At 39.4% G+C, this 23,223-nt stretch overlaps 1 protein-coding gene across 2 annotated transcripts in view; it reads right to left on the reverse strand.

Annotated features, from left to right (window-relative positions):
- LOC126187743 (syntaxin-12-like) overlaps positions 1 to 23,223 on the reverse strand; it is a 52,725-nt gene that overhangs the window by 10,091 nt on the left and 19,411 nt on the right. Inside the window, exons 5-8 of one of the 2 annotated variants that reach the window (XM_049928992.1) lie at positions 21,460 to 21,610; positions 14,809 to 14,933; positions 14,573 to 14,728; positions 4,005 to 4,105 (exon numbers count right to left, since the gene is read on the reverse strand). In XM_049928992.1, coding sequence (XP_049784949.1) covers positions 4,013 to 4,105; positions 14,573 to 14,728; positions 14,809 to 14,933; positions 21,460 to 21,610 — 525 coding nt within the window. In that variant the 3' untranslated portion in view covers positions 4,005 to 4,012. The remainder of the gene's footprint in view (positions 1 to 4,004; positions 4,106 to 14,572; positions 14,729 to 14,808; positions 14,934 to 21,459; positions 21,611 to 23,223) is intronic. The other variant, XM_049928994.1, reaches the window with a different exon arrangement.

Genomic DNA, 23,223 nt, shown 5'->3' on the forward strand with positions numbered 1-23,223 from the left:
CATTTATCCAAAAATTATTTCAGTTTGTCACAAAAATCTATAGATTTCTCTTTTTTTCCTCTGTCAGGAGGGTAAACTGCAATCACAGTCATGTTTTGTCCCTCTTATTTTACAGTTGAAACTATAATTCTTTCATTTATAGAACTATAGCCTATAATTTTCTTTTCCCATCTCTTATGTATGTACGTATATGGCAGTTCCTTTGCCTGCTCTCTCCTGTTTTCATGTTCCATTAAATAACATCAAATATTACCTACACAACTGTTACTCTGTAGCTTTTTCTTAGTTCCTATTATGAAAGCTATGTCTACCTTTGTCTTCTTTAAAATTTCTGCCAACTCCTCTTCTTTGTTTGCTAAACCTCTGACATTCCATGTTGCTACCTTAATGCTAGTACCTTCATTAAAAATTCTGATTATGTAAAGGGCAGATGACTACTACTCAAATGGAAGAGACTGGCATTCAAAAAGAATAAAACAGTTTATCCCAAAGCATTAGTACACATGCTACCACCTCCCCCCCCCTCCCCCCCAAACACACACACACACACACACACACACACACACACACACACACACACACACACACACACACACACACACAGTGGAGAGGAGCAGGAAGGAGGGGTATTGTAACTGTATGGGCCATGCAGTAGTTACCAGGAAGGTGGCTGGCACATACACAGGAAAGAAAGAAGTGGTGTGAGAGTGCTAGGAGTAATGGAATTCCTAAAATTTATTCTCCTTCCATGTCAAGTCTTTTACTATGATGCATTGTATCCTGCAATGATAAATGTTCTCCCCCCTGTTCCTCCACAACTGGTTTTCCACTACCAGTCCAACATGCACTAGGTATCTTTACTCCTAATGTCTTGCCTTATGGATAATATCTCCGAGGAAACTCCATGTAAAATTATTGTACCACACACACTGCCTAGCACCTCTGTTCCATTCCTATCCCTGGCATTTCTCAACTTATCACACAAGGCAACCTGCGAAAGCATGCACATCGTTTACAAACATTACTACTACACACAGTTCTAGGTAGTCAGAAAACAAACTAACTATACATCCAGATGAATGGTAACAACCAAACTGTGGTCAGGGGCCAATCAGATTACCCATTTGCAAGCATGTTGCTCACCATAAAGTAGTCAACTTCAGTGGCTGATTCACATTTCTTACGCTACCCCAGCACACACCAGACTCACTCATTGTACAGCTGGTAACTCCGTTTCCACAATCCACCTGGACTCATCCTCCATCAGTCTTGCCTCCCACTTGTCTTTATATCAAAACTTATCCCTATTGATTCCACCCATCTGCTCTATGTATTCCTCACAGTGACCCTACATGATTTCACTGCCACCCTAACTAAGTCGGGACTTTCTTTTCTTACATCTGTTTCTTACTCTGGATGTATATTGTAGAGCTATATACAATTTTGTGTGTGTGTGTGTGGGGGGGGGGGGGGGGCTGTTAATCTGCATGTGCAGCCATGTGTGCCCATTTGCTTCTGAAAGATGATTATGTCCGAAAGCCCATCAGTTTATCAATTCTATGAGTACACTCATTGCTAAGTTCCACTTCTGTTTGATGAGTGCTTACCTACATCTACATCCACATCCACACTCCGCAAGCCACCTGATGGTGTGTAGGGGAGGGTACCCTGAGTACCTCTATCGGTTCTCCCTTCTATTCCAGCCTCGTATTGTTCGTGGAAAGAAGGATTGTCGATATGCTTCTGTGTGGGCTCTAATCTCTCTGATTTTATCCTTATGGTCTCTTCACAAGATATACGTAGGAGGGAGCAATATACTGCTTGACTCTTCGGTGAAGGTATGTTCTCGAAACTTTAACAAAAGCCTGTACCGAGCTACTGAGCATCTCTCCTGCAGAGTCTTCCACTGGAGTTTATCTATCATCTCCGTAACACTTTCGTGATTACTAAATGATCCTGTTTCCATTGTTACAACATCTCGATACACCACAGCATCATCTGCAAAAAGCCTCAGTGAACTTCCAATGTCATCCACAAGGTCATTTACGTATATTGTGAATAGCAATGGTCCTATGACCCTCCCCTGCAGCACACCTGAAACCACTCTTACTTCGAAAGACTTCTCTCCATTGAGAATGACATGCTGCATTCTGTTACCCAGGAACTCTTCAATCCAATCACACAATTGGTCTGATAGTCCATATGCTCTTACTTTGTTCATTAAATGACTGTGGGGAACTGTATCGAACACCTTGCAGAAGTCAAGAAACACGGCATCTACCTGGGAACCCGTGTCTATGGCTCTCTGAGTCTCGTGGATGAATAGCGCGAGCTGGGTTTCACACGACCGTCTTTTTTGAAACCTATGCCGATTCCTACAGAGTAGATTTCTAGTCTCCAGAAAAGTCATTATACTCTAACATAATACGTGTTCCAAAATTCTACAACTGATCGACATTAGAGATATAGGTCTATAGCTCTGCACATCTGTTCAACGTCCCTTCTTGAAAACGGGGATGACCTGTGCCCTTTTCCAATCCTTTGGAACGCTACACTCTTCTAGAGACCTACGGTATACCGCTGCAAGAAGGGGGGCAAGTTCCTTCGCATACTCTGTGTAAAATCGAACTGGTATCCCATCAGTTCCAGCGGCCTTTCCTCTTTTGAGGAATTTTAATTATTTCTCTATCCCTCTATCGTCTATTTCGATATCTAACATTTTGTCATCTGTGCGACAATCTAGAGAAAGAACTACAATGCAGTCTTCCTCTGTGAAACAGCTTTGGAAAAAGACATTTAGTATTTCAGCCTTTAGTCTGTCATCCTCTGTTTCAGTACCATTTTGGTCACAGAGTGTCTGGACATTTTGTTTTGATCCACCTACCGCTTTGACATAAGACCAAAATTTCTTAGGATTTTCTGCCAAGTCAGTACATAGAACTTTACTTTAGAATTCATTGAACGCCTCTCGCATAGCCCTCCTCACACTACATTTCGCTTCGCGTAATTTTTGTTTGTCTGCAAGGCTTTGGCTATGTTTATGTTTGCTGTGAAGTTCCCTTTGCTTCCGCAGCAGTTTCCTAACTCGGTTGTTGTACCACGGTGGCTCTTTTCCATCTCTTACGATCTTGCTTGGCACATACTCATCTAACGCATATTGTACGATGGTTTTGAACTTTGCCCACTGATCCTCAACACTATCTGTACTTGAGACAAAACTTTTGTGTTGAGCCATCAGGTACTCTGTAATCTGCTTTTTGCCACTTTTGCTAAATAGAAAAATCTTCCTACCTTTTTTAATATTTCTATTTACTGCTGAAATCATCAATGCAGTAACCGCTCTACGATCATTGATTCCTGTTCTGCGTTAACTGTTTCAAATAGTTCGGGTCTATTTGTCACCAGAAGGTCTAATATGTTATCGCCACGAGTCGGTTCTCTGTTTAGTATTTCTTATGTGGAACTGCGTTACATTCAGCTTGAGGTTGATGCTTGTGTAAGTGTTTTCCCTCAAATAAATTTGTTTCTGGATTGGATATGCCTCAAGCAAAGAGAAAAACTGTTTGCTCAAGATGTATGCTATCCAAAGACAAATTAAATTATATTACCACCTGGGTACTGAATCAATAAACTGTGAAGTCTGAAAATTCAGCTTTCATTTTTCTTTTATTGTTCTTTCACCTCTAAAAGAATAAATCAAAGTTTGGAGAGAGTAAGCCTTCTTATAAGTGAAACATTATGCTTTATTACACTTTCTGATATCACTAATTGACACCATCACATGTTTAGCAAGAAGTTTTCACATTTAAGCTTGAAAAAGACATTAAATGCCACTGTTACTTTTGCTTTCCACTAACACAATATGCGTCCTGAGGAGACATTTACATTTCTTGATTTTTCATGCAAGATTTTTCTAGTAATGCTTGTCTGTGTAATAGCAGGAAGGCAGCACAATCAATAAATAACATGCAAGCATAAAACAGTGCATCCTAAAGCATACTTACACTCATTATCATGATGTCTGCCATGCAATTATTCCAATAATGACAGCCAAAACTACAATTAAACATATACAAAGGATGCATTTCTTCGTTCGAACTTTATTCTGTAAAATTTCAGAAAGAGGTAAAAAAATGAAAACCAACAAATAAAAAAGGTCTTTACTTCTAACACACACTACTTGTAATAACAGGAATTTGGAAACAACATGAAAACTAATTTTAATTATCTACAAGTTAGCAATAACTGTGATTTTGCTACTCTGAATAGTGATATACGTTCATAATGTCATTCTAAACAGCAAAGAAACAAACTTCCTGGCAGATTAAAACTGTGTGCCGGACCAAGACTCGAACTCGGGTCCCGAGTTACAGTCTCGGTCCGGCACACAGTTTTAATCTGCCAGGAAGTTTCATAACAGTGCACACTCCGTTGCAGAGTGAAAATTTCATTCTAGTAAAGAAACACTTAATTATGCAAATCTGTCAGTTCTCTATATCAATCATTTCCTCAAGTAATTTTCCTTTTCTTTTAAAGCATGTTTCAATCAAAATTAAGGTACAAAAATTATCTCTTAAAGTATAAACACAAACTTTTATTGACCACATACTAAATTAAACCATCTGCAATTAATAAATTAAGTAATTATTCTACTAGTGTGATATATCAGTAAATGAAAACTCTTTAAATGCTACCTTTGTGTAAATAATAAGGTATTAACAAGCTAAAATGTTCTAAGAGATGAGAGATCCCTCTAGAATGTAAGCTTCACAAGCCAATTAATATAGAATAAAATCTATCACATGACAAACATTTGAAATTTTATGATTAAGTGGGCATCTGAATTAAATAGTATGTAGCTTCATTCACCTCTGTATTATGCTATTTTCCAAACACAGCTACAAAAACTTATATTAATGCCAACACTATCTGTGACACACTTATGCCAGCTTTTTTCCATGTGTCTACCGAGTGGTTATAGCTAAAATGACAGTGTGCCGGTGCTGCAGTGCAGGCTGTACACATTGCAAAATGCTGAAACATCATGGGTATGTTCATTAATTAGTGTGCTCATGGAATATGCCGAAGAAAAAAATAGGTCCACTTTCTGCCACTAGGTGAAAATATGGTGCTGTAAGTAGCGAGAATGTGAAATATTCCCCGTATGGGACACAATGGTTATTGAGAAGAAGACCAAGCACTGCTGGTAAAGTTGTTTTATCAGAAAAGCAGCAATGTCACTGACAGAAATAGTTGCAAAGAGGCCCCATGTCAATAAAAGGGCTAAAGAATGTGATAAAGAAATTTGAAGAGACAGTTGAACTAGGTGGTGCAGCAGAGAGGGTAGCACCCCGTTCCCATAACAGCTATTGATGAAGTTGCTGTAGGTACAGCCAATCATAGGGTGCGTGCCTCAAATTCTGCAGTCAGTTCTCAAGCTGTGTCACAAGAATTGCCTTTCCCCTAGTTAACAGTTCAAAAGATTTTATGGTGCATTTTACATTGGTATTACTACAAGACTCAATGTGCACCAAATGAATCCCTCAAGATAGGCTACAACACTATGACTTTGATCTTCGTTTTTTGGCACTCACAGATTATTATGATTATGCGTGTGAAGGGACTAAACTACTGGGTCATCAGTCCGTCCTATCATGAGAGAAACATGTAATAAAGGTAAAAAATGGGGATTTGGCTCCTCAAACTATACAAGCAAATCAAAGAGTTCAAAAGGGCATGACAGTAGTTGTAACACAAAAGGTAAATGAAAGCAGAGATAACCCAGGCAGCATCTTGCACAAGAGTGTCAAAAGGCACAACAAGGTGAGAGGTGAAGAAAGTAACCTCTGGTTGCTTGGTGGGTACCCACCACAGGGATGATCTACCCCCCCCCCCCCCCCCCCCAAACCACCCCTAACATTGAAAGTAAAGAACTATTATAGATTAATGTAAACTATGCTCTCCCTCAGGAAATGCAACACTTTGGTAGTGGCTGTCTCATCATCTGCAACCATCTGAAGCAGTGAGGTAGGCAAGCTGGGAGTGTGCCACAGATCAGCCAGCAGGGCTCACTCACTAAGATTACACACTATCGTCAGCAGACTACCCCAGCTGCGGTGAAGAGGATCCTACCGACACAGAAGGGACTTGTAGGTGAGTCTCATGTGACCCATGTATAGTCGGTACACACAATGGAATCTTTCTGAGAGGCCTGGAAATATGTTTGCCACACCTTGGTGGACCCTTTAATCGCTCTCAACTTGTTTTTGGTTGTAGTAGCCTGCCAATCCAATTACCAGAGTCTCAAATTATTGCATCGAAGTTGTAATCTTAACTCTGTGCCCATTATCCCTAAATCAAGTTGAACTCCTGTAGTTTCGTCTTTAGCCGAATGATCGCTGGGCTCATTTCCTGGAATACCTATATGCCTCAGTATCCAGATGAAGGTCACTGTCTTTCCAGAGCAGAGGTGGTCAGCCAGTACGTCCTGGATGTTGGCGATCAAAACAATTTTAAGGCAGCCTAGGGTTATGCCTTCTAAGCGACTCATGGAATCGCTACAGAACAGAAAGTTCGTCGTGATGTGGGATTTGACGTACCTCAATGCCCAACAGATGGCAACCAGTTCTCCAGCGTATACACTGCAGGTACTCGGCAGAGAGTGCTTCTCGTGTCCCCTTGCATGTGCAAAAGCATAAATGACCGTGTCCTTGACTTTCGATTCATCTGTGCAGATGCATACTGAATTACAATAATCATAGAGGAGAAGGGTAGGATCAGAATCCTTCTTGGGGCCATGTAAGAGGTCCATCCGTATCACAGGGCAAGGTACAGCCCATGGGAGTGCATAGAGGGAGCTCTAGGAACACAGACTAATGGATGCTGTTGGAGGTCCTTCAGCAGAATACCGAGTCGGAACCCAGCTGATCTCCCAGTTTTGGGCAATGCACAATCAGTCAAAACGGCTGGTTATGGAACAAAATTGAGTGACATGGATGGCTAGGCATCTAACAGACTGTGACTGAGTAACTTGCCAGAAGCAGTTGTCATCTAAACCGCAGTAGTGGGACAACAGCTTCTGCCAGGAAGCTGTCAACAGGGCTCGTACGGAAGGCCCCCATTTCCAACCACATACCAGTGTGTGAATAGTGTCCAGCAGGCTCAGTACGGGCCGTACTGCCAACCCATAGGCAATACACCCAAAGTCCAAGCAGGATAAACTCACTGCTTTGTAAAATCTCACAAGAACTGTGCCTTTCACAGCCCACAAGGAGTGCCTAAGAAAACGGAGTGCGTTCAGCTTCTTCATGCAAGTTGACTTGAGCCAGTAGACATGGGGCAGCCAAGTTAGAATGTGGTCAAATAAAACACCTAAGAATTGGAAAGTTCGAACGACTTCAAGTAACTGGTCATCAAGATAAATTTCTGGGTGCAGGTGCACAGTCAGAAGTTGACAAAAATGCATAACTTGTGATTTTGCAGGAGAAAATTGATAGCTGTGATTCAGGTCCAGTCATTGACTTTCCAGACAGCCCCCTGAAGTTGGCACTCAGCAGTGCACAGTGATGCAGAGGTGTGATAAGGACAAGATCCAGAATGAGATTTTCACTCTGCAGCGGAGTGTGCACTGATATGAAACTTCCTGGCAGATTAAAACTGTGTGCCAGGCCGAGACTCGAACTCGGGACCTTTGCCTTTCACGAGCAAGTGCTCTACCAACTGAGCTACCCAAGCATGACTCACGCCCCGTCCTCACAACTTTACTTCTGCCAGTACCTCATCTCCTACCTTCCAAACTTTACAGAAGATCTCCTGCGAACCTTGCTGAACTAGCACTCCTGAAAGAAAGGATATTGCGGAGATGCTTAGCCATAGCCTGGGGGATGTTTCCAGAATAAGATTTTCACTCTGCAGTGTAGTGTGCGCTGATATGAAACTTCCTGGCAGATCAAAACTGTGTGCCGGGCCGAGACTCGAACTCGGGACCTTTGCCTTTCGAAAAGTAAAGGTCCTGAGTTCGAGTCTCGGCCCGGCACACAGTTTTAATCTGCCAGGAAGTTTCAAGGACAAAGGTCATTCACGTACAGTGATGAAGATACTGCGGGACCTTCTGCATTTACCATGCCATTGATGGCAATAGCAAATAGTGTTACACTCAGAACCGATCCCTGAGGGACTCCAGCTTCCTTTACATACTGATTGCAGAGTGTGGAACCTATCCTGACCCGAAAAAACTGGAGAAATACGAAATACTGGATAAAAATGGGTAAACTACCCCAGAAACCCCACTCATGCAGTGTAGATAGGATGTGACGTCACCAGGTGGTATCACAGGCCATCTGCACGTCGAAGAACACAGCAGTCAGATGGCAATGCACAAAAGCATTGTGCACTGTGGATTCCAAATGAATCAGCTGACCTGTGGTTGACCGGAAAGCTCAAAAGCCACTTGAGAATCACGATATGTGCCCTCTGGCTTCAAGGCACCAACAAAGATGGTGACTGACCATTCATTCAAATAGTTTACACAGCCCATTAATCAGAGAAACTGTCTGGTAGTTAGTTAAAATATGTGGGTTCTTTTCCAGTTTCAGAACAGGAATAATAATAATAATAATAATAATAATAATAATACCTTCCCACCACTTAGAGGCAAATACTCTCTCCCACCAAGTCTAATTAAAAAGCCCAAGGACATGTTTCATGCTGTCGGAAAGATGATGTTTGAGCTGTAGCGCGACACACTGAAAGTGCTGTGAAGCTCCCATTCACTAAAAGGGACAGTGTATTATAGAGATCCATATGCATGGAAAGATAGCAGGTGGCACTCAATGAGGTGTTTCCCGGTCAGGAAGTGAGAATGGTAATTACAGCAAGAGGACACTTCAGTGAAGTGCGCTGCAAAACATTTGGCAGGAATGACGGAATCAGTGTAGATGTTACCACTGACAAGGATTCCAGGAACAGCCATGGTGGTGGATGGCTGCTAATGCAGCTGAGTTTAGTCCACACTTGGGGTGGTACGGTGTGGGATCGCGTAGTTGAGACATATTGCTCCCTACACTCCTGCTTCCCTTTCTTTATTAAAAATCGTGCTTTTGCCTGGAGTCTCTTGAATGCTATTAAATTATACATAGAGGGATGGTGCTTGTGCCATTGAAGTGGCCTGCGGCATTCCCTGATAGCTGTGCCTATATCTTCAGACCACCGGCGGTCATTGGGATGAGCTGGAGGAGTAGAGTATCATTGCTGCTGCAGCACGAGTCATTATCAGTGGTATCTTGTACCAATTGGTCAACATCAGTCACATGACTGGTTGCGAAAGTGGCTGCAGAGGAAAAAGCCTGCCAAACAGCTTTCCACAGTGATCAACGTGGAGCAAGTTCTAGATGTCTGTGAGTGGAGAGGGAGAGAACAATAGGAAAATGGCCGCTGTCACAAAGATTGCCGTGGACACACCACTGAATCAGGGGTAAGATATTTGGGCTGCAAACTGCGAAATCAATTGCTGAAAACATTATGGAAATGGATGACATGTGGCTGGGGAATATTCTCTAGGTGGATGAGGTATATTTTACTCTGCACAGTGCTGTGAATGCACAGAAGTGTTGCATATGGGATTCTATTCTGCCACATGGTATGTAGGAACATCCATTGGACTCAGCTCATGTGACTGTTTGGTATGGTTTCACAAGCTCCTTCATTCTTAGTTTGTTTTTCTTTGAGGAGATGACACCTAACAGTGCTGTTAGGTGTACAGTAACATTTGCACATTATATGGATCTCCTTATGCAACATGCGATTCCAACTTTACAAGAATACAACTGTGTCCACAACATTATTTTCAGGTAAGATGGTACGATGCCACATGTTGCTTGCCTGGTGAAGGATCTGCTTCGAGAAGCCTTTGGCAATGACCACATTAGCTCTAGGCACTTTCAAGATGTGTAGCCTCCCAGATTCCCAGATAGATCTATGCAACTTCCCATTGTAGGGCTACCTGAAAGATCGTATCTATCAAGGATGTATCTGGACTTTTTCTGTTTTGAAGGATAGCATACAACAATATGTCACTGCTTACACCAAATATGTTATGAGCAAGTGTTGACCATGCCATGTTACAGATGTACCATACTGCTGAGTCAGAAGATCATATCAAACACAAGATTTAACTTGTGACCATTTCTAATAAACGTGCCAGAACCACTGTCATCATGTGTGTGACCATTCCTTCCCTTCTCCTGCACCCACACCACATTCTGACTGCTTACAGCACCATATTTTCACCTGGTGGCAGATAGTGAAACTTATTTTTTCAGCATACTCCTCGAGTGCACCAATTAATGAACATACCTACAATGTTTCAGTGTCCTCCACTGCAGCACTCTGAACACTCAGTTTAAAACCACCCTGTACTTGCTTCATCCAACCACAGATTTTCCTAATATGACCCTATTTACTATCATTTTAATGTATTCACATTATACACATTTGTATCTACCAGGATACGTCTGTCAGTATGTCGGGCAACAACACATTTACTCATATCTGCCAAATCTATTAACACACTTAACTATTGCATCAATTATTTTTACAACCAGATTTTTTGTCAGATTTTTTTATATTTGTCTGCATATTCATCAATGTACCACTTTTTGTCCCTTTTATTCCCTCCTTACACTAACAGTTACTCCAGTAAGTGCATACTCCAAAGCCAAGTAACTGTCTTCTTACTTTTTCTTCACGGCTGCTGATAGAGTAAAAGAATTTTTGGGTCAAGTTTCGAGTGATTATGACATTTGGTACCTCAAATTTTACTCCATTCTTCACACGTGTTTTAGTACGACACAAATCACTGTTAATGATGTCTAAAGACATTTATTTACTTTAATAGCTTTAGCATATTTCTAAACTCTATGCTTTTGTCCTCTTTACTGCACAGCAACTACTTTTTTTCCTTTTTGTGCCTTGCTGAAAGAGTGTATCAATAAAGAGACAATTCATAAATGAGCTTCATGTTGTCTGCACCAGTGTCTCAACAGGTTTTGGGTACAATCACTTATTGTTTAAAGTATTTAGTGCCTATGATTTGCAAAATCAATACAACTTTTTTTCTTTTTTTTTTAATTTGTAATGAAACAGATTTTCAGTGACAGTGCAGAAATGCATACAACAAGACTCACCAGTCTGGCTGCCTTCAAGGAAAATCTAATGGAGGTACTAAAGGAAGTATTTGTTTAAGGGGCAATTCAGTGGTAAATTAGTGACAGCAGATCCAGTTGCAGAAAACTGAAGTCAGCCTGGAAAATTTGTATATAAGGTTGCTTTGGAAGCATTTCCCAAAGCTGAGATTATTTGAAGGCATTTCTAAAGACAAAGTGCACAGCCTAAAATTTTGTGGAATAATTTGAAATAAGAAATGAACAAAGATACTATGAGTAACTTGGTCAGAACAGCCAGAAATAGTAGCCATGTGTGCATGAGGTATGGCTACTTGTGCAAATTTGTGTGTGTGTGTGTGTGTGTGTGTGTGTGTGTGTGTGTGTGTGTGTGTGTGTGTGTGTGTGTGTTCTTTTCTGAAGAAAGCTTTGGCTGAAAGCTCGGCGGGTATGCCTTTTTATTGGACCTGTCTGCAACTCACTATCTTTATGGTGAGTAGCTATCTATCCTCTTCATAACTGTTGACACTCCAACCTGTACTTTCCATTGTTTGAAACACTTGATTTATTTTTAATCTGCAGGATTTTGGGTAACTTACCAGGAGAACACTTTTTGTTCAGATCCATTCGGCCAATGTCCAAAAGTGACAGAACAGTTTATAATAGGACAACAATGCTGTGTGCTTATGAAAGGGCTTTATAAAATAAAATAAAAGAATATAATTCTCACAAAGCACTTTGGTTCAAAACAACAGAAGATATATTCAACAGAAATCAAGCATAAGAAGAAAATAATCTGCCATTACTGCAACAAGTCAAATCATGTGATCGATGTCTGAAGTGGATTGCAGATGGAAGGCCACAAAAAATCATAGACCATTTGTAATTCTCAAGTCAACCGCGTTACAGATAAAGAAAGAAAGAAAGAAAGAAAGAAAGAAAGAAAGAAAGAAAAAATTTGTCTGCAAATAACGGAGCATCATGCCATGTTACTAATGAACTATTTTTGCCAGTGTATAGTATTATGACAGCAGGTGGGCCAACTGTTGCAGCAATATGTGAAGGAACTATAGATAATGAAGCAGCAATAAACAAAAGTTGGCAGAAAATGACACATGGAAATATATGATAAGTTCCAAAAACTCAAATGGCCTTAATTCTGTTCTTGCTGCACATGATAAAAAAAATCATATACTGAATTCACACCAGTAGAAAACCATATTCTGAAAACTGGGTCAAACATGGTATTAGGGGGGGCACAAAATAACTTTGAAGGCTTCATCAAATTAACCATAAGAAGAAGCGTTAACTCTCATTTGTTTTGTCACAGTAATGCATTCAGACAGGTTATTTCAGTTTTATCATGAAAGATTTGGACATTACAATTATCATCATAAGAAGAAAGTTACCAAAAATTAGTTGAACAATTTTGGTCTGATTTTTGACTTATGTGAAGGTTACGTTTATGAAAAAACTAACAGACCGCCTTTCAGCAGAAGAGAAAATGCCACAAAGCCAGGACAGCTGACTCATCAGAGATTTGTGATCGATTTTGAAGTTTTGGGTCTCTGCATATCATTATTTTTCATTTTTTAAATATGACTGTACGGAGAATTTCAACATGTTTATTTCATCAGAGGCAATCACAAGGCTGTTCATAAATTGAGGCCATTTATAGCTGAAGCAAAACTGTTGGACTCTGTGTTAATGTTCTTTTGTGTGATAACAAAAGTTTGACAACAAAAAGGTTATCTTCATAAACAGAAGATAGTTCAACATCCAGCAATGCCCCACAATCCATGGCAAAATGTCTTAGGTGAAAGAGAGAATCATTCTCCATGTAAAAACAACTAGAGCAATGATTCATGCTCACACTAATATTCCATGGAGTCTCTGGGCCAAATGACAAATTCAGCCACACATGCTTTAAAATGAACAGGGCCTTACAAAGTAGCTGGAGTATCTCAATATGAACTGTAATATGACAATAAACCTAGGACAGAAATGTATGCCTATTCCATTAAGAAAAGAATGGATACGCCTCACAGCATTTCAAGACTCAACAACTCTGAATGTCGGTCTGAAGCTAATATTGAAAATGAAGATTACAAAATTACTGATCAAGATATTATAAGAAAAGAAATTGCTGAAATACAGTAACATAGTTGAGGGATGACCAAGCATCCAATAATACATGAAAATTGCGAAGCTTCTACTTTCACAGACTGTAAGGACCAACAAACATTTGAAGAAGCCTTGATAATAGATTAAAAATATAAGTGAAAGGGTGAAATGGAACTAGAAAGTGCTGCAAGACAATCACACATGGTTTTTGGAAGCTATTTCCCAGGAGAAACGAGCTGTTCCCTGTAAATCAATTTATTACATAAATGGGGATGGCATGGTTCAGTTGATGAATTTATGGCTACACATTTTTCACAAGAAACAGGTGTTGATTGTGATTTTTAGTCCTGTGGCACATGCATTGACTATTCACACCCTCTGTTGCTACAAAGACAAGAAACCTGCCGAGACAGTGTGTGGAATGCTTTTTTGCATGGAGATTCACAAGACGCCCATCAATATGAAGCAATTTGAGTGATTAACTGGATAACAATGATGCAATCCAGTTTAATACTATTTTCTCCCCAGACAGATTGCAATTTCTTCATTTATGAAAAGAGTATCTGGCAATCAAGCAACCTCTTACATAGTATTCTGACGATTACTTGCTGTTCATTTATACCTGACCAGTTTCTCAGTCCAATACCATAAAAGACACTCTGCAAATTTTGTCTCATATTTTCCCTTGAACACTCAAACCTTTTAGTCCGTCACATTTTAATTCTCTTTTATATACTCAATAATAGCATATTTGATATATTTCGGATTACGTGTTTCTGTAATAGGCATTTAAATTTCTGTCTCTTAAAACCAATTTCATTATTGTTTGAAGAGGAATAATTCTGTCACCATGCCACTAATGGTTATGTTAAAATGAAATAACAAGCCATAAGTTCTATGCATTCAAGCACTGTAACTGAAATAATATAAGAAAATTCAAAATAGGCACTTTACAGCTTAAAAATGCCAATTTTGTATGAAGACGACTCACAAATACTTTTTATTTTAAAAATATATTGCTTCATTTCCAGAAACTGCCTTATCATGACAGTGGAGCCACAGCTCCATCACCTAATAAATAACAGCCACTAAGTAAATTGCACTGAAACCACTGAACAGTACAGCTACTGCTTACTTAGCATACAGCAACAATCTACAACAGTGATATTCACACTACCATCTATTAATTTCATTTCTATTCATAAAATATCATTAAACAACATGCAAATAAGTGGTAACTTATCAAAAATTTTACGGTAAGCATTTAGACAACTGTTAACAACAGTTACCTGATACGTGGCAGCCTGACGAAGCTGCTCTGTTCCTGACCCAACTGAAATTTCAGTCTTTTCAACACTTGCTTCAATGCTGTCTATAACTTCCCCTTGATCATGTACAAGAGCTCCAAGATCCTTAAAAATCTGGTTTACATCCAGTATATCACTCTGCAAAATTAAATCAATTGTAAAACAATGTCACAAGGAGAAAAATTTGCATTCCAAACAGTTATAGTAAGACAGTTTACCTCCAGCTGACGAATGGCCTGTTCCTGTTCTTCTATAAGCTGCAGATTTCTTTCTTCTTGGAGTTGGGCTTGTTGTCTTTCCGAACTATCTTGTAATTCTATCAACTGACCAGAAAAGCGACCTTCTGAGAAAAAAAAGAAATAATAATTAATCACTGAATTACTCTACCTGCATATCCGATCATTTACACAAGCACTTGGTTCCCATTCTGGAACAACAACAACAAAAATTAATCCTTCACACACAACAGCATCTTCAATTGAAATTACAAATAGGAAACAGTGCGTATCATGCCATTAAGTGAAAAAAGTTCACTGCATACTGACTGCATAGAGTGAAAAGGGGAGTGATGAGTAAAAGGGAGCGGTGACGGGGGATAGAGGACAGACAAGCAGACTTTCAGGCCAGGGTGAGTGCAAAACCAAAAGATATGTGAAAAGGACAATTTTCATTCATACGATTTAAGAAATATGGTGATGGGACGTGAGGGTCATGATGATGATAATAATAATGTAAAGTCTGGTGAATATGGCGGGTGGGGCAGCACCTCCCAGCCAAGTGCTTTGATTGTATCCTGAACCAGTTTTGCTTTGTGTGCAGGTGCATGTCTTCTGGCCCATTCTGGTCTTTTTTCGACCAATGAATAGTTCAAATTGATCATTTGTTGTCTGTAGCGATTAGTATTCACACTTTCACCGGGTTTTAGCAAGAAGGATGGCCACATAAAAGGCCGTGTCATATTTATAGGATGAATGGTATATGACAAAGGTGCTTTCACAGACAGTCCTGCCACTTTATGAGATAGGAAATATCTGTGACAGGTGTAGAACAGAATGTGGCGAGTGTGTACAGAGGACTCACCTTGCATCTGTGTCTTTAGCTGCTCTATACTGGAGCAATTTGGAGTTGTAAGGAAAAGTACTCCTCTGTAACTAGTTAGTGAGTGCACACAGAAAAAGCATCATGAATATAGGAGAATACAGCACAGGAGACTATTTGTGAACCACAAAGGCCATAAACAAATATTTTTGATGTTGCTATTGCAGCAAGTAAAGGAGGGTTCTACATGTCTAGACCACAACTACCCTTGCTAAAAAATTATGAGGCAAACATTTTTTTTAAATAATTACATTAAACTGGATAAACCTACTAAATGAACTCTCATCTATTCTCTTTCACTATTCTCTTTCACTTTCATTTACAAATCAACACAAACACATAAAGAAGCACTGTTACCTACAAATAAAATTACAATATTTTGATAAGATGAATGCATAATATAACCACTTACCTATAGAGAACTGGTGTGTGGTGCACAGAAACACATAATAGACAACAGCTAACACTAGCTTTCGGGATCCTGCTCTTACACACATACACAATCACACTTGAGACTCAAAAGAACACATTTACTAGAAAAAGAGCAAGAGTGCAAAAGCTAGTGTTAGCTGTTTTCTATTACATGTTTCTGTGTGCCATGTACCAGTCCTCTATAGCTAAGTGGTTGCATTTCCCTTATTTTATGTCATTATTTCATGCAGAAATTTCCATTATTGCAATAATACAAAAAGTAATAATAAATAAATGGTTATTGAACATGGGTGTTGTGACTGGCTGCTCAATGGAAAAGAAAGGGGGGGGGGGGGGGGGAGAAGAGGAGAAATTAGGCCACCCAGAGAACATGTTACATATTAACATTCCCTACATAACAGCTTAGGTACAGAATTAGACAGGACATCAAATCTTAAAACACTTACCACATTTGTCTCATTATCACTTAAAATAGAGACTAAATCACTGAGTAAACTGGTTGCTACCCTCTTCACAATATATGATAAAGCATAAAATTCCAGACACTAGAAGCACCCTACATTATGGAGTCCTTTTACTGGAAGAAGAATCTATGCATGAAAAAAGTACCCTGTTTACAGATGTGCCAAGGTTACTTAACTGTGCCTCATTGATCAGGACTGTCGTGGCTGAATTGTGCTCTTCACTGCTCACAGCTTTTTCCTTTGCTTTTCACCATTCTCATTTATTAAATATATTTTTGCTGCTTTTAGGGGGTTTCACCAACTGATTTGCATGTATTAGTCTCATGATCAATTTTACACTAATTTCAAAGAACAACAATCTTCAGGTTAGTGATTGTTCTGCAGTGGATATGCCTAAAAAAATGTTTTTCTACATTAAAATTTTGGGCTTTTATGAACTCTGGTCCATCTAGAATGAGGATATGATACTAGAATCTTCACAGATTAAAATGCCTGTTGATACTTCATGAAATATAGCAAACAGATAAACTGTAATATTATTCAGCACCTTTTTTAAAGTCCCCCACCTAGACATCTGCCTACTTTCAATCAAACAAATCTTTTGGGGACGATCGTTGTTGTATAAAGTTTAGTTTTAAAATTTTTAATGCAAACAATACAAATCTCAAATACATTCAACATTTCTAATTACATTTCATGAGTATAGGAAACAACAGATTAAAATTTCATTCAAATTGCAAGGTGGTTAGACTGTGTCCACATGAATTCATAGCTGCACATAACTTTACCAGTTGTATGTTTAATAAGATTCTTGGAATAGGAATACACAATAACCAGAGCATATATAATTAAATGGCTGCCAGGTAGTTACATACTGTTATAAGTGTTTTCTTTTAAATTGAGGAGGAAAAAATTGACCAAAATTAAATAAAGATATTTTTGCCTCTGCAACAAAGTCTCCAAATTTCTTCCTCTGCAGTCTGAAAAAACGATTTAAAAACTCAAAAATACTATAAATCCTGTTGAAGATCAACATAAAATAAAAAGGAGAGTTCTGACAGTGTTACTAAATAAAATACATGGTTCCAGTTTTATCACAGCCTTAGCAATGAAATGGCATGCTCTTAAGATGTTGCATTAGACTTTTTTAACAGTGTTTCACTATGGTCTATGATTACTGCAGTTCTTAGTCAATTTAAAATACCAAAGATGAACACCATTTGCTTGGATTTGAGTGTAGTTTTACATCTCACGTAATTTTTATTGTAATTGTCACGAACAATTACTGAACTAAAATGAGCTGACTCTGGAGGAAACAAAGTTTCTTTGGTTTTGCTATGGAATGGTAGTTGGTAGACACCAGACAAAGCTCAAGTGTTAAATGTTATGAATTCACAAATAATGTGGGAATTGTAAATTGTGTTCAAGTTTACCTGTTTTTAAGGGTGTCTCTGATATGTGACATCTACTTACAACTATCTTTGGACAACAAAATGTAGTACATGCAAGGCCTGGCCCCTGCAAATTCTACCACCACAATTGCAGATATGCTTCATGGGCCAGGCACGGCCCCTGCCTGACCTCAGGAGGTTGTTTCTCAGCACAAAGGTCACTGAGCATTTACCACCAAGCCTTCTGCAGCAATCACACCATCTGGAAGCACTAGCCCTGCCGATACACTACATGTAGATTGCAGTAAAAAGTGCAAGCAACTATTTGCGTCCATGCTATCACTGTCCACGCGTTTTCCTCTGCTGACTTATTTGGGTCACCACTCCACCCCCTGGCAGGCAGTTCAACAGCAGGCTCCAGGCCAACTGCCATACACCCTCGAGCCTAAGCACTGGACCGCAATGCCTGCTGCTGCTACCCTGAACCGACTTGCTCCTTCACTGGGATTAAAGCCACTGGATGCCAATCAGTCTCTCCAAAAGGTTCCACTTTGCCTGGATCACGGCCACTGTACACTTGTCTGCCACTTCGAAAGGTGCTGCTTTATTAGACCTGCTCCTCAATTGCCGAAGTGCTCACAGCCTTGTGTGTCCATGTCAATACACATCCACAGCACTTCCCAACACATCACCACTACTGACATTCGTGGATTCCATCAGAGTGGGCACTCCCCATGATCATCACAGAAGGATATTTCAGTTTTTCTCATGTGTGGATCTCCATCCTCTAAAGCCATACTGAGTTAGTTTATGGTCAATTAACAGTTGTTATTCCAATGCATGCATCTCAATCACTACCTCAGTACAGCACTTGGCCAAGAGTATTTTAAATGGCGATGATGATAATGGTTTTGTGAAATAGTGCTCTTCCCTTGTCTGCCATACTACAACTGCTGACAAGGATAATGGTTTCACAATATGCATGACAAGAATAGTCACAAGGGCTCTCAGTATAGTGCGTGCTCAAGATTCCCCCACTTCAATGCCTACTCATGTTTTGTTGGCTGCAGTGCAAGCACCTGGTCTCTCCTGTCACCTGGCCATCTCCCCTCTGCCACACTGACCCTGATGATACTGTGTTATGTCACATTCCACCCAAATGATGCAGTTATGGCCAGCCCCTATCCCGAGGGTGGTGGTGCCTAGAAAGCACAAAGACAATGAGGGCCCTTTTCACATGTGTTTCACTGTTCTTGTTTTGCTGGAGCAGGGTTTCCTTCTTTCTCAACTGTTCACATATTTTTCTCCCAACTTAATTTCCATGTGTGTTCGTTACTCTTAATGGGACAGCTTATTCGTGTTATTGTACTGTATTCAAATACTACTACAGTGTAAGTGTGCCCAACTGTGTACTTGACATGGACTGTTCATGCCTTACGTAAGTGCAAACGTGTCCCCATATATCAAATATAGACTATCAATTCCTGGATTCAGTATCTGTGTTCAATTGCATATATGCCTCGATTTTGGTAGGCATTCCTCACCAATTCGTGTTCATGTTTCTCAGCAGATGCAAGTTCTTGGCAATGTTCTCTCTTCTGTGTACCTCAGGAGGTTCATTCATGTGCTGTTTCACTGTGTATTCTCTCACTTGCTGTTGTTGGTCTGCAACTTCCTAGTGTTTCTGTGTTCATTCAGGCCCTCGTTCACTTGCAGTGTATTCTTAACAGCCAGAGCTATTGATGCCTACAGCATTTCCAGTCAAGGGCTGAACAATTCATAACCTGCTGTGGAGCATCATTTTGTACCCTCAGGTCCTCAAGTTATTTTGAGCATTTGTAGGCCTTGGCTGGTCATGAGTACTAAAGCGATCAGCCTCATTTCACATTTCCCCCGCCATTTCTGAACAAAAGCAGGGGAAAGAGGGGAAAACTGCAAAGGTGCAGCATTTAAACGACAGTGGAGATGGACTGCATAGTACTTGGTTTTATATTTTATATCTGGTACAAACTGTTGGCATACTGGTAGAGACAGACAATTTTACAGACTTTCACATTCAAGTTGCCATGTTATCATGACTGATTTCGTTTCATAAGCAAAGAAAGGTCTTTCGCACAATCAACATATTGTTGAACTTTTTCAGCCTCATTGCAGATACTTACAAACTCTACCTGATGAAAACAATGTAGGCGACCTGGACAGTTCTGAAGTAAAAATATTTGTCATTAAAATTGGAATTATCTTGCAGATCAGTCAGTTACATCTGTACATGCACAGTGGCAATTTCAACTGATGTGGCAAACAGGCCTGGAAACAGGTGTAAGATTGACAATATCCTCAAAATCATTGAAAAACTATCCTTGTGATTCTTTCAAGGCCACCAGGCATTCTTAAACCCTCACATTTTCTTTAACACCAGTGAGCATATGGAACTGGACTATCTTTGACAGGATGTGACCCTTCTACAATGTGATTTTCTTTTTAAACTCTTCCCCATCTTACCATGGGCAGTCTGCAGTCAAGTCCGCTTAAAATGTGATTCTGCAATTTACTTTGGATGTTCTAATGTTTGTTCCTACACTCCTCAAGTCAAAAATGGTGAGCTGTAAATCAAAAACTTGTTCCAAGCATGCCCCTTGACTTAACCAACATACTTTGCAGTAAAATATGAAGTCGCAATACTCTTCGTTCAGTTCGTCAAAAACGGTTGCAACTGACAATAGAATAAAGCATGCGACTTCAGAAATTTTACTACATGTACCACCAGTTTCTTCACATGCTTCAGGCCTGCAAGTTTGGTAGAAAGGGCTTTTCAATGTACACTGTCAACTACTACTTTAAATTCTTTCTGCATAATAGTGGAATGTTGTTTTACAGAAAATAAGCAATACCTGCTGCTTATGCAAATTGAGAATGCTCATTCATCTCTTCTGTCAATACCATTCATTACAAAGATTGTGATCATAGATCACTAGACTGCCTCTTTTTGGGCAAACAGCCACTGGACCAGCGAATATCCTTCATATCGTGAACAAATAGCGAAGGTTAAACAGTGCTGACAGCATTATTCTGCCGAACTTGTAGTGTTGTGCTGAGCGAAAAATGCTGCACTGCAATGGTAAATGAAATGTCATGCTGTTTCAGGTACTTCCAAGAAGGACCGAGCACAGCCAAGTGACAGGCCGAGCCTTGGCCTGCACACGCTGCACGCGTGACTTTTGGCACGCCAAGGCCAGTGCTGATCTACACCAATGAATTGTCACATTCTCCCACAATGCTGTAGGCCAATCCCCCCCCCCCCTTCCCCCCTGCAGAAAAACCACTAGTACAATGTTTGACTCAACTCCAGCCTAATAGCTGCCACTGAGACGATAGAGTCATCACGATACCTTTAACTAAATTATTTTAGTTAGGAACATACTTCTTTCAGAATGCATTTTTCAACTGTTACAAAATCTAAATTGCATTCATCTGAACAGCTTACCTCCAAATGGATCTGCAAGACCAGAATTCGCACGAACCCTCTGCACCTGCTCCTTTTCCTTTTGAGCAGCAGTTCTCTGTGTTTCTTGAAACTTGTTAAGAGCTGTAGTGAATTCATCTGACAGGCGTTCCTTTTGCATCTTCCATTGTCTCTGTAGTGTAAAATGAAAAAGCAGCAACAAAATGTTAGAGAGCATTTACAGAAATTCTTTTAGTGAAATAATAATGGCATGAAGATGTCAATTGAGGTAATTGGAAACAGAGATAAAAAAAAAGAGGAAACAGAGGGTGGGGCAGAGTAAACAGAATTATTGATTCAGTTTTGTGCTTTTTTAGCTCCAAATTCCAGTTCCTAACCTTTTTTTTAAGTGCAGAAAAACAATGAAGGTTGTCTAACTTCTCTCACAACCTTAACTTTAGATATTGTAGTTGTTAGGGTTTCATGAATTATGTTTGCTAAGTTTTCTTTAAATTCAAAATCTCTAATGATTTATTTACTGTTTTTCTGCACATCAAATTAAATGCTTTTTTGAAATAAATAAATGATACTTCTATAGATTTGCTGGTTAAAGTTTTGAATTGAATTATTGCTTTTAATTTGAAAAGCTGTTGTGTGCAGGATCTTCCCTTTCAAAAACTGCCCTGAAATTCTCCCAGTGTTTGAAGTTTCTTCCATCCTATTAAAGAGAATTTTTGAGAATATTATTCTGCCACTGGCAGAAGTTACGCTGCCCTGTAATTGTTGACATTTCATTTGTCTCCTTTTTTTATATAGCAAGTGGATTAATGCTATTTCCATTCTTCTAGAACTTTGTTTTGCAAATGTTGTCAGAAAGTAAGTGTAGGTCACTCTAATCTGACCATTTCAATACATCTGCTATAATGAAGTCTCCACAACTTGTGTTAAGTGTTTTGAGGGGCTTCATGAATTTTTTGCTCTTTAGTGGTCTCGATATTTTCCGGTATTTGTGGAACCTCTTCTTTAATCCTATTTTTCACCATTTTCCTCTTTGTAAGAAAGGCTTGGTGGCCTTACATGTTCAAAAGTTTGGTACAAAATTTCTAGTACTGTTTTTGGTGAAAGTTTCTTTTATTTCTAGAAATTGTTTTCTGGATTATTTTTTATGTTTCTTTTCTTTGTCGTCTGAACACTTTTTTATTATTATTATATCCTCTATATATGACAATGCATACATAAGATGGCGTAGCATGCTGCTTGATGTACACGGTTCTGAAGGAGACCACTGATGATCGTAACTGGTCAGTTGTGAAAACATGAAAGTGATTGTGTATGGAAATAAAATTGTTAAAATATTAAAACTAAACAAGAACATGCTTGAAACTGTAGACAAACATCCATAAAATTAAGGATAAGACACTGTTGTAATACATGTTCTTTAAGTTTCATACAGTTCTTATTCACTCATTATAATGAAATGGTTACGTTCCATCCTAGATTTTCCATTGTTTGATAAGTGTTTGTACAGTGCTAGCCATACTGGATATTTAGTCTGTTGTCAGTTGCCAAATGGTTACATTTGCTTTTTATAAAAATTGATCAGAGAATTTTTATTAAATTTTGCTGTAACAACAGAATAAAATGCTTCCAAGTTTTATAAATGTTAAATACTGCTTTTCGTTAGACTGCTTGGAATAAAACAAGGGTTTACAAAAGGCATAAGCATGTGAAAGAAAGCTGAATCATGGAAAAATGAAAGAAATGATTGCTAACTGTGGTGGTGTCCTCTGTTACACACACAACATC

Source organism: Schistocerca cancellata, chromosome 5, assembly GCF_023864275.1.
Source record: "Schistocerca cancellata isolate TAMUIC-IGC-003103 chromosome 5, iqSchCanc2.1, whole genome shotgun sequence".
Classification (NCBI taxonomy): Eukaryota; Metazoa; Arthropoda; class Insecta; order Orthoptera; family Acrididae; genus Schistocerca; species Schistocerca cancellata.